General features: G+C 38.3%; 1 protein-coding gene across 3 annotated transcripts in view; it reads left to right on the top strand.

Moving 5' to 3' along the window:
• Positions 1–319: 319 nt before the first annotated feature.
• Positions 320–13,089, top strand: part of atf7ip (activating transcription factor 7 interacting protein) — a 62,591-nt gene continuing 49,821 nt past the window's right edge. The window contains exons 1-2 of one of the 3 annotated variants that reach the window (XM_055906981.1): positions 320–572; positions 9,670–9,751. In XM_055906981.1, coding sequence (XP_055762956.1) covers positions 380–572; positions 9,670–9,751 — 275 coding nt within the window. In that variant the 5' untranslated portion in view covers positions 320–379. The remainder of the gene's footprint in view (positions 573–9,669; positions 9,752–13,089) is intronic. The other 2 variants (XM_055906975.1, XM_055906977.1) reach the window with 2 other exon arrangements.

The raw sequence follows: 13,089 nt of genomic DNA, 5'->3' as shown, positions 1-13,089 counted from the left end.
GTCTACACAAGTCTTTCTTACCCTCAGGCGATCAGGTAGTCTGTGAAAGTCTACACAAGTCTTTCTTACCCTAACAGATCTAAGAAAATCACGTTAGACATGGTTCTGTTCTCTCTTCAACATATATCATTTCCTTCAACTTCTACTTACCTTGTTGAATTAAAAAAAAAAAATCATAGACGACAGTATTCATACTGTACTTGATTTTCTTTTAAAGCTACTCCTACCAGCTTTCACGTTGTTTTCTGTCATGGACGATATCTAGTAGGAGGTGCCTAGACTGCTCTCACGCACGCAACCCCCTCCCCTTGACTACGAAGGAGGAGGAGCTGACAACACAGTGGTGGATGACTGACTGTAGTCGCTGAGAACAGTCTGCATGCACAGGTTTTGTTTTGGTGTTGTTTCTAGCCGGTGTGTCCGCGTCACTATCACGCTCATATTTACGTTTTTCCCTTGGCTCAGTTTGCGATCCTCTGCACATTATAAATCGATATTGTGCGCGAGGAGCACATTCGGCTCGTGCGGATACTGGCTATTTCGCGGGAAACAGGCAGAATTCAGAAGCATCGGTGAGTTAGCTAGCATGCTAGCTGTCTTAACTGTTTTTACAGATCATTCCAACAGTTTTGTTTTTGTCTATTTAAAATGTGTCACTTTCTCTATAAAATAGGCGTTTCATTTTTTTATGTCATGTTCTTGAACGAGTATGTGTAAAACATTAGCTTGGGATGTAGACTGGTCTTGGCAGGGACATGGACGTGAAAAAAAAAGTGAGGTGGGGTGAAGGGGGGCGCTAGCTAGCTAACGTTAACTGTTAGCAAAATCATTTAAGATTTTTGGCTATTGAGTAGAGAACTACAATTGTTTGTTTATATATATTTTTTTATATATAATATATATATGTGTGTTTATATATATATCTACCAAAATATATATATTAAAAAAATGCGTACACATTTAAAAAATATATATTTTGGTAGATATATTTTTTTTAAGTCTGTCTATACACACACTTTAATAATAATGTGTGTGTGTGTATGTGTATATATGTGTATATATATGTATATATGTGTATATATATGTATATATATATATATATATATATATATATATATATATATATATATATATATATACATGTGTATGTATATATATATATATATATATATACATGTATATATATATATATATATATACATGTGTATGTATATATATATATATATATATATATATATGTGTGTATATATGCCAAAAGATAATTTTTATATTTAGTATTTCTTATGTATGCTTTGTATTTGGCTGTACATTTTTTGTTGTTGCCCAAAATGTAATGTTTCTTTCAAGACAAAAATGTGCTTTCATCGAAAAACATGTATCAAGTACAAGTGAATGTTGCAAGCCTAGGCAGCTAAAGCGGTTTGTTTCACAGCGTAGCTTGTCGGCACGCTAACTACCATACTTTATATTATTTGACGTCAAAATTTGGAAATGCACATGCCATCTACAGGTCATAGTCCATCATAACCTAGCCCAGTGATTCTCAATTGATTGGTCGTGACCCAAGAGGTTTTGAGTGGGTCATGGGTGTCTGGAGTAAAAAAAAAAAATAAAAAACCCTTGAATTAACCAGGTAGAACATGTGTAGTATAGCAACACTATTTTGGTTGATTTTGTGGTCTAAAGCCAGTGAGTTTATTAACATTCCTAATCAAGGACATGGGCAAATTTGTATTATTGAAAATGAAAGCGGTGGGAATGTTAATCCCTTGTCATATAATTGCTGCATTTACTATCAATATAGCATAAAAAATTGTTTTTCAGATTATGTTTTGGCGATGCGAATATTGGGTCGCAACTGAGACAACCTGGTTCAATATGGGTCCCGGGGCAAAACCAGTTGAGAACCACTGATCCAGCCTATGTCGATGCACTCAAAATCTAGACAACCCCATTGGTTGAGATGATGTGATCCCCTTCAACCTGGACAACTTCTTTATAACCATGACGGCCACCAAACATTGACAAAGTTGTGAGTGCAAGTCACTGGGGCTATAACAATAAATGTTGCTTCTTGCTCTATAAATGTAGCAAGGAATTTGTTTCAAAAGGAATTATCAATGATAGTAAATTGGAAGGATTAAAACAAATATTGCAGGGAAGCATGGACGATGCCTATGTAGGATCGGGTGATGCTGGAGTGTGTCAGATGAGATGTTGCAGTATTACGACGAAAGGGGTTATCTGGCTTAAAGAATTTTAGGAATCAGACTGATAGCCTATTTTCAAGATCAGAATATTTGCAAATATTGTCGAGTTTGTAAATAGCCATCAACCATTTCTGTTTCAAAACTAGCAACCAAACAAAGAGCAAGTACTGTCAAAATACCATTAGATATTGAGACAAAGTACTTGTACACACACTATGGAAACAGACACAACGTTGAATGACAAAAGGGAAGAAATGGACAAGACTGGTCAGGATCTTTTCTTTAGAGCCACTGTATGAGGAGTCTTGCTCTAACATCAGCAATAACGTGTAAAATGTATGAATAGGGCATAAATACATTTACCATATGTCTAATTCAGCACCAGTAGGAACTTTAGGAAGCAACTTTAATGTGACTGCAAAGTATTCCCTGACATTGTTGCAAATTGGGGATCAAGCACATGGAAAAAACCTAGCTAACAGCAGCTATGGTGGCCATTTTGAGTTGCTGCAATAATAAGTGGCACCGTCAGAAAATGTGGCAGCGCAGTGTTTGTGTGTGGGGGAGGGGAAGAGATAGTGAATAGTTAGCACTCAGCTAGCTGCATTAGCCTCCCAGGAAAAACATAATAATTATGAACATAACTATATGATAACATTTTAGACAATCTGTCACTTTCAAAGTCTTGCGTCTTTGAAGAGTACTGCCATTTTTGTTCTTGTTGGCTGTGTATAAGGCATTTTGAATATCTGCTCCCAATGTGCTCTCTATTGCAATTGGAACTTTCTTAGGTCTATGGAAATAGAAACGATGGTGAACAGACACAATTATTTTCCATAACACGTTTTCATTACATTGGAAAGATTATTATCAGATTAGATGTGGGCATAGGCCTAGAATTAGTTTTTCTCCTTCTGTTTCCACACAGTCCTACAATGAACAGTATTGTAAACTGTGTGACTTACATACAGGGCAGACACATCTCTTGGGGAGATATTTTGCACTGGAATTGGAATGCTCGTCTCACTGTATGTACTAGCATACGTGAAAGGCTGTTCATGCTTGAAGAAACCTAGTGCACCCCTGGAAGCATCGTTTCAGGTAGGCCTAGATGTTTTTACGCAAATTGTAATGAGTTTGGAAACACATTGGTTTTGAGGTAGTCTGTCTACTAGTGTAACGTAAGGCGCACGTAGAATTACAGAATTAATAAGCAATCTCCTTTAACGTGAACTATTTCAAGTTGTTTTTGATAAATATTGAAACACCTATTATTGGTATAGTTTCTTATATAAAAAATATTTTTGAATGTAAAAAAAAATAGTTTTTAGTGTTCTAGGATTACTCTCCCCTCTTGTCTTGTTATTTGATCTCAACCCCCCCTGGCTTCTTAAAGTGGTATGGCCCTGGTTTGCTGTACTTTTCCACTCAGTACACAGTCTGTCTGTGAGTGACTGTGTTAGTGAGGGGGGAGGGGTGTTCCAACGTCTCCTGTGTCGACCAATCGTTTACTGGATAGTTGTGCGTTTTTGATCTCAACCCCCCCTGGCTTCTTAGTGGTATGGCCCTGGTTTGCTGTACTTTTCCACCCAGTACACAGTCTGTCTGTGAGTGACTGTGTTAGTGAGGGGGGAGGGGTGTTCCAGCATCTCCTGTGTAGACCAATCGTTTACTGGATAGTTGTGCGTTTTTGATCTCAACCCCCCCTGGCTTCTTAGTGGTATGGCCCTGGTTTGCTGTACTTTTCCACCCAGTACACAGTCTGTCTGTGAGTGACTGTGTTAGTGAGGGGGGAGGGGTGTTTCAACGTCTCCTGTGTCAACCAATCGTTTACTGGATAATTGTGCGTTTTTGTTTTGTATATTTGTTCTATTGGTGCAACTTTCTGTGTGTGTGTGTTTTTGGCAAATTTGGGCTTTGAAAGTAAGTTATTTCAGGCACACTGGTGAGTTAGTTCATATTAATTTGTGTAGAGACTGAGATTGCATTTGTTCTGGGGTGTTTTCAGTTCCCTAGTGTAAAGTAGTTTATTACCTTGAATGTTTCATTGTAAATATATGTACCAGTAGTTCCAGTTCGTTCACACCAAGTGTGTGTGCCCCCTTAATCCACTTTAGTCTCCCCTCTGAGGAAGATGGTACAGTCCTGCAGCCAGTTATCCCTCCCCCACTGCTTTTCCAGGCTTCCATATGCCTGCGGTTTCTGGGCTAACTGAAAAGGAGGCAGAACTCCGGACAAAAGCTAGGCTTAACCTACCTGTCCTTGCAGTTGTCATAGGCTATGTTAATATTTTATATTGGCTAGTTAATAGCTATTGGGCGATTCCATGCCAGCGGGAGCGTAAAATATTTTTGTCATCTCCGATTGTTTTGGCAATTCTCACTTAGAAACTTCATTGGGAGGAAGGATGTTTGACATGTCTTTTACATTTGTATCACAAATCAGATGATGGAAGTGTACATTTAAGGCCCTTTTTTTTTAAACCTATACTTGTCTCTTGTCAGACTCTATGATCTATGAACCATACATGATATTTCGGAATGTAGACATACTCCATATTTGAGAGAACAATATAAGGAGGAAGATGTTGTCTGGATCATGCACGGTTCACAAAACATCGTGTCTTACAGTAGGCATGTACCGGTCTAAAAAGGGCCTAAAATGGCCACTTTAATCATGATTTTTCTCAAAAATGGTTAGTGATACAAATGTTAAAAGTATTTTCTAATGTCTTTAATCCTAATGAAGTTCTATGTGAGAATTACCAGAAAAATCTGATATACCCCAAATATTTTTCGCTGATGTGGAATTGCACTATTGCTAGATAAACTACCTTTGAAATAATACATCATTGTTGAATAATTACCTAATGTTAATAAACCATATGTACATTTTTGTAAGAACAAATAGGTAAGCGTTCTTGTGTCAAGAACTGAGTGTTGTAAGTTTTTCATATAGAACGATAGCATGACGAGTTTCTCCACATAGACACTATTTTGAATTTGGTTAATGAAGACGTGGTTGAGTTTATTTTGGTTAATTTGTCAATCTGGTTCAACAAGACAGTTAACTGTTTGTGGTAGTATTGGACTGTAACTGGTTCGAAACAATCCCTCTTTCACCTTCTGTCAAACCAAGATGTCTGCCTCAAGCGACCTCACCAACCCTGATCAGTCATACCCAACCTGTCTCGGGACCCAGAGTATGATATAGCCATATAATAATATATACCATTTAGCAGACTTTTATCCAAAGCGATTTACATCAGTGTGTGCATACATTTTAATGTGGATGGCCCTAGAGGGAATCAAACCCACGACCCTGCGACGCAAGCGCGGTGCTCCACCAACCGAGCCACACAGGACACTCCTTGATCAACCAGTTTCAGTAGATCGAACAGCCAGTCTATGGATGAACTATAGAGATCAGCTGGAGATAATCGCTGGCAGAACAAACCCAAGGGAGGGACTGACCCCAATGCAGCACAAATATGAGAAATGTGCAATCAGTTCTGTGTGGGCAATCAGTAGCAAAGCAAGGAACCCCTGTCTGGCCTGGGAGGAAAACAGTCTCCAGATACTCACTTCATCAGTGCTTTGTTGTACAGTTTAGGCCTTCAAATTTTACGGACATTGCAATAATCGGAATACCATTCAAATGCCTGTATTCTGTGATTCCATTCGTTTTTTTTGCATCGTGGAAGGTATTCAGTTCAGAAGTATGAAAGCTCAGAATACCAGTTGTGTGCGTAGTATTTGAAAATATGTGTTATGTACTTCATCTCAATGCGGAAATATTTAGGCTAGTGAGTGAGGCTGGACCACTTGAAGACTGCTTCCACGTTGTGACTGTTGCTGTGAGTCTCTACAGAACTGTCGCGTGGGGGATGGGCAGCATAAAAAATGAGAGCAACATTTCACTCAAGATAGCCTACACTTAACAGGATTTGTGGAGTAATGTTTGTGTGAAGGCCTACAGGTCATGTCTAACAGAACTATAAGGTGCAGCCCACCCCTGGACGTTTTACCCGTTCATGTGATAGACATCTTTAATGGTACTTTACATAACAGAAATTTAGGCCTAACACCAGCATAACGTCTTGTACTAGCCTAATCCCATTTGTGGTCAGTTAGCAATGTAGGCTAGTCACTTACATATATTTATCTAATATGCCTGTAGGCTAATGTAGGAAACGTATGCCATATATCACTCCTTGTTTTGGATCCCCGGGGCTATTCATGACAGAATTCTTCAAAACTGAAGGTCGGAGTTAACACTGTAAAGTAGGAAGTAGAGTATTGAATGATTCTTCCCTTGTCTAAATAACATTGCTTAAACTGGTTTCAGCAGGTTCTAGCTGGTTCCTTTTACACTGCCTCCGGATTGGCTAACCACCTGATTGAGAGAGCAGGGGGAGGAACGTGTTCCCAATGTGGTCTTGAGTCAATATTTATGTTAGTCTTTGGTGCTTTGGACATTTCATGAATCATTTATTGTTTTATATCCCAAGGTCATTTAAACAGGTGGTTATTTAAATACTTAAAACATTTTTATGTATGTGTATGTGTATCAAAATGTCTGATGTACAAACTTGAGAGAAATTATGTGTTCATTGTCAGCGAGGAACGCATGAACCAACCGACATTATGGATGATAATCAGGCCAAATTATAAATTATAACAATTATTATTCTGCTTCTCACAGGAGTCATTCACATAAAGCAATGCACTGCTATTGAATAAAATACTTCATGGCACTCATTAGACCAGTAAAGAATATTATGCACAGTCTTGCAGATCTATAATAAGTGTCTATAATAAAAGTGTTCACAGGGTGAACCCAGCGGTATATGTACTGTGTAGCTCGGGTCTAATGATTGCACCACTATCAGTTACTAGTATAGGGCCCTATAGAATCTGCATTAAGGAGAACGAGGACAGAATCACGGAATCCAGATATTAAAACAGAATTGATCAAATTTCAAAAATATATTGAACTTAGTAGGAAATCAACGAAATGTATTGAACTTATTAGAAAATCCATTAAATTGCCCAAATTAATCATAAAACATGAACAAAATCAATCAGTGATTCGTATTTTCCTGCACTTTCTGAAAAGACACAGGAATGCCCCTCTGTGTGTGATGCGTGCATATGTCTACACTTTGTGTAGCAATTAGCGATGATGCTAATGATAACCTCCCCTGATAGCGATGGAAAGGCTTTCCAAAAAAACATTTTTTTTAAATGTTAACTACAAAGTAATATATGCCTATCTGGCAGAATGATATCATGATTATTTGCATCAATCCAGTGGCCATTTTGTTTGGCACACACTGCAAAGTGCTAGAGAAATGTTGCTAACTAAACAAATCTCTTTTGCTGGTTCATTAAAGGGTAACTAAAGGGTAACTTACCCCTAAAGGGTAACTACACCCCAAAATCAAAATGTCTTCTATTTTTCTCAGATGTCGAGTGGTCTCCTGATGAGGTTTAAGCATTGTTGTGGACTTAGAATATCCCTCTTTTTTTGATCATTGTGTGGTTTTTTGACCTGGATAATCCCCCCCCGGGGGAAAACGGAATTTGGGAAAAAAATAAACGTATCGGGCAAAAAATAAAACATATTTTATAGGGTCCTATGTCTGTAGGCTACTTCGACTTATATTTTTTTGTGGTAGCTGGTTAGCAAGGCATTTCTTGAATTGTTAGCAATATTTGGACTTTCAACCTTGTGGTTAAAGATGCCAGGGATTTTTTGGGGGTTTGGCAGGGTTATAAATCTAAATTACACATCACAAAATCTAATTTGCGACAAGATTACACATCAATCTTATTTGCCTTGAAGATACTTGAGGAACTTTCGTTGTTTTTTTATCCATGATAGACTGAAATAAAATCAAGCCCAATGCATTTTTTAATGACAATATAGGTATTGGTTCAGACAAGACTTGTCTCTTTTTACCTTTATTTAACTAGGCAAGTCAGTTAAGAACAAATTCTTATTTTCAATGACAGCCTAGGAACAACTGCCTTGTTCAGGGGCAGAACAACAGATGTTTACCTTGTCAGCTCAGGGATTTGATCTTGCAACCTTTCGGTTACTAGTCCAAGCTACCTGCCGCCCCACCGTTCTGACCCTGAACAAGGCAGTTAACCCACTGTTCCTAGGCTAACTACTAGAATATAGAGTAAGAATTCCAAGCTTGACTGAATTCTAGAGGCACTCTGAGGTCAATGGTCAAGTTCTAAGGAGAACCCCAATGGTGAAAAAGAGGACACAAAGCTCAGTGAGTAAGGTACTGGAGTAGGTCTGTAAACTGTATGAGAGCTGAAAAAGCATAGAACGTCTCTGTTCAGATCAGTATCTCAGTCAGAGTCAGCGATCTTTCGGTTTCATTGTTAGCGATAGGTTATGAATTGCGATCTTTCGGTACAATCCCCATTGTATGTATAATTATGGTAAGAATAAAATGATACCTTAAAGTAGGAGGAGTTTAAACTCTCTAGTCCTCCTGCACAAGTGAATGTTTCAGCCAACAGCTGCCAAGTGCTAAGCCTGGCTGCGCACAGCAGCAGCACTGGCGGACATTTTGAGTTTCTGCTGGCAGTCCTCACGCAGTCTATGAAAGAGGAAGGGAGTGGGGGATGGGCATACTACGCAGTGAGCTATTAGCTGGCTAGTGTTAGTTCTACTGAATAACTGTAATATCAGCAGCATTTTAAATGATCTATCTTAGGTTTCATCTTGTAATCCAAGAAATATGCAAGAAACAGAAACATAGTCCTGACACCTCAAGAAGGAGTAAACTATCTACTACCATCATTTTTTATGCATGTTCGTTTTATCATTTTATTGCTATTGCCATTAGTGATTATAGGCCTTTTTAATTAAGGACAGAAGTAATCTAGATTTCTGGTGGTTAATTAAACGGTCCTCTCTAGTAGGAGAAAAATCTTTTCCCCCTTCCTCTGTCAGAATGGTTTAGTCCTAGCTAGGCTGTAATTTTCCATGCAGCTACAGGCTGCTAGTGTGGGGGAGGGGTGGTGCTAAGTGTGTCAGGCTGTGCACTCTAGTACTGACTGCGCTGCTAGCCTGTTTTTTTTTGGCGGGAAAAAAGCAGTCTCTGTGCTGCATGCTTCTGCCAAAGTTAAAAAAAAAAGTATATTTTGCATTTGTTTTAATAACTTAAGATGGCCACCCTGGGGTAAATCCCAAAGGGAGAAAATAAATTTGTTTCCATCCTTTTGTTCTGAGTGTGTTACATTGTGCAGTTTGTCAGCCTGTGCTGAATCAGTGTTGCCTGTGCTGGCTGTCTTTAGCCACGAGGCTGAGATTGATGGTTTCACTGTGCGCACAGCCTTGCACAAGAACACTCTATGCTGAAACAGATGGAACATTCCAACCTTAGTCCCCCTCACCCTCCCACTTTTTTTCTTCCTCCCTCTGCTGTTGCTAGTACAATCAACACAGCCAATCGAATCACGCGTACGACCTCTGTCCAACGGAAGGCCTTCTTCTCCAGACTTCTCCTGTTCAAGGTTTACTTGAATTTCTTTCATTTTTTGAAGACTGTTGTACAGCTATAATGATGTTGCTCTGTTCTGACTATGATTTTGGCCTACATTTCAGTATTTAACTTAGCCATTGTTCTATATATTCATTTCCGTTAAGTAGAGCTATGCTAACCACAATTCCGAAACGTGGATAATATATATATTTTTAGAAAGTGTTATTTAAAAAAAAATAAAAAATAATAATGTTTACAGTAGTGCTGTATTTGTGTTTTGTATGAGGAGAAAATATTTGTATATATTTTCTGTAGTAAAAATTGATAATTTTTGGCATTTAGATTGTCATGCCCTGCTATTTGTGTGTGAGGACACGAGAGGGTTGGGGGTGAATGCTAGAAGCCTTAAGTATTGTATTAGCAGCAATGCTTTGCAACCAGTCCAAATGTGTAAAAATCTTTGTCTGACAAGTGAAAAAGGTCTTGAATCGTCATTGGCATCGGAATAAGAACAGGAGCTTTAACAGGGATGTAATATCTTTATATCTACCAATATTTTCTCATATTGGTTTCTTGGCTAATGGATTCTTATGGGAATCTATAAAAATAAAGAAAGCGACAAGACCACAAACTGGTTCTGATCAATACTGGGATATGAACACTGATCAAAGCTCATGTTGCGTGGCTCCTCCCGCCTTGCCACTAATTGAAAAACACACCTGGGGTTTGAACGGTATAGGGGCGTCAGGTAGCCTAGTGGTTAATAAAAAATAAGAATTTGTTCTTAACTGACTTGCCTAGTTAAATAAAGGTTCAATACAAAATGTAAAATCCTCTTGGATCGAGTCCAATTAACAAAAGTTTCATTATTCAGAGGCTGTCAACATGAATTTGTTCTTGTCGAGGCAGTGAAAAGTAAGAGCAGGAATTCTTGAAGATTTCTGCAGACCACTTACCAGTTGTGAAATTTAACGTACAATGTTTCATCAACATTGCTGAGACTGATAGCCTACCTTTGCCTGTGTCTTGGGAGTGATCTGAAAACGGAGGGAATTTTCACAGAAATTATAATCTGAAAGGAGTTTCTGAAATGTATGCCATCAGCCTGAGGCTGCAGCTCACATAGGCCTAGCAACAGAACATGAGAGCACTCTGCACTTGGATTGAAAGGCCCTGTTTAACAGGAGAAAACATTCACGAAAGACAACTGTAGCTTGGACTATGGCTTGGAGCCCAGCCCATCTCTGCCAACTTTTTGGTTTGACCAAACCTGTCTTGCTGTGTGACAGGTTTTTTGTATTTTATTTTTTGCTTTGTATTGCCCTTTGTTAATGATTGAAAGGTCAGCAGTATTTTACAAGTACTTGAGGAATTGCATACCTGTATACCTGCATAGTAATTTTGAGATGTTTGCCAGTGCCTGTGTTGTCATATTGATCAATTCAGGAATGGGCAGATCACTGGAAATATATTTATAATGCACTGCAATCACAGATAGGCCCATTATTTTCAAGTCTTTTGAGATTTTACACATCTGTGAATTGTTGTGCTGCTGTTTGGCCACATACCCATCTGGAATTGTTATGAGCTATGAACAGAACACAGTACTAGTCAAGTACTACTAGCCTAGTAAATCAGTAGCGTTTGTCAGAGGAGACAAACATTACCAAAGGAATAGAAGCAAGGTCAAGATGGTGATGAGAAGTCTTTTTTACACAGTTTGGAGGTATACAGTGGACAGTTTACACCTATTGCAGACCAGAAACCAATCATCTATGGCCCACATCAATCAGTAAATGCTGTAGTATATAGTACAGTGGAGGACTAGCTTGAACCGCATCATGGGAGCTTCAGGAGAAAATATACCCAAACTAAATACATTTAACCTAATTGATCAGCATAACCTTACACAACATTATGTGGGTTGGATGAGGAAGTACATAATAACTACTTTGAAAAAGAAACGTAACTTACTTTTTATAGAAATAAAAACGAACGAAACAGCCTGCAAAATTGGTATACAGAGCAGATAACATATTTACATGAAGGTGATGTAACTTGATACACTGTTGTACTACAGTGGATTGGATACGTGTTCAGTTAGCAGTGTGTGAGGGCTCAGTCTGGCTGGCTGCGCATACAGCAGAGTTGGCGGACATTTTGTTTTTTCTGCAGTGAATCCGGAACGCGTGTAATGAAAGAGGAGTGTTGAGGGGAAGCCTACGCACAGTTTGCAGTAACATTGGAATGTTAACAGAGCTGTTGTAACATAGCAGTGATTTTATTAGTTTAATATCATATCAGAGATGAGAAAATAACATGTTAATAATTATTATAGAAAAGTTATGAGGCAAAATGTTACTGAACATATTATTTTTCATCTTCCATTCAAAGGACATTTTGGTCAAATAAGTATCTCAATCAAAGAGTCAGCGCTCTTTTGATTTCTTTGTTAGCAATAGGAGTCCATAGAACAGACAAAGAATGTCATAAATTGCAATCGTTTGATACATTCCCTATTGTATGTATAATTATGCGAAGAGTAAAATGATACCTAAAAGTAGGAGTTTAAACACTAGTCCTCTTGCTCAAGTTGATGTTTCAGTCAACAGCTGCCAAGTGCTAAACCTGGTTGTCCACTGCACCAGCACTGGCGGACATTTTGAGTTTCTGCAGGCAGTCTTCACGCAGTCTATGAAAGAGGAAGGGAGTGGGGGATGGGCATACTACGCAGTGAGCTATTAGCTGGCTAGTGTTCTACTGAATAACTGTAATATCAGCAGCATTTTTAAATGATCTAATTTTGGTTTCATCTCATAATCCAAGCTCTATGGAAGATACAGAAAACAGGTTAGACCTGCCTCTCAAGAATTATTTTTTTATTGGTGTTTACTTTATCATAGTATTGATATTGCCATTAGTGATTATAGGCCTATTAACTAATTAAAAATACTTAATTCTAAACAATTATCATCTTACTTTTTTAGAAATTCAAATCACATTTTATTTGTCACATGCTCCGAATACAACAGGTGTAGACCTTACAGTGAAATGCTTACTTACAAGCCCTTAACCAACAATGTTTTAAGAAGTTTTAAGAAAAATAAGGGTTAAGTAAAAATTGTAAAATAAAAGTAACAAATAATTAAACAGCAGCAGTAAAATAACAATAGCGAGGCTATATACAGGGGTTACCGGTACAGAGTCAATGTGCGGGGGCACCGGTTAGTCGAGGTAGTATGTACATGTAGGTAGTGTTAAAGTGACTATGCATTGATAATAACAGATAGCAGTAGTAGTAGTAGTAGCAGTGGCAGTGTAAAAGAGGGGTCTGGGTAGCCCTTTCATTAGCTGTTCAGAAGTCTTGTG

The sequence above is a fragment of the Salvelinus fontinalis genome, chromosome 40, assembly GCF_029448725.1.
Source record: "Salvelinus fontinalis isolate EN_2023a chromosome 40, ASM2944872v1, whole genome shotgun sequence".
Classification (NCBI taxonomy): Eukaryota; Metazoa; Chordata; class Actinopteri; order Salmoniformes; family Salmonidae; genus Salvelinus; species Salvelinus fontinalis.
The sequence above is the reverse complement of the archived record's forward strand: the minus strand, read 5'-3'. Positions and strand labels throughout refer to the sequence as shown.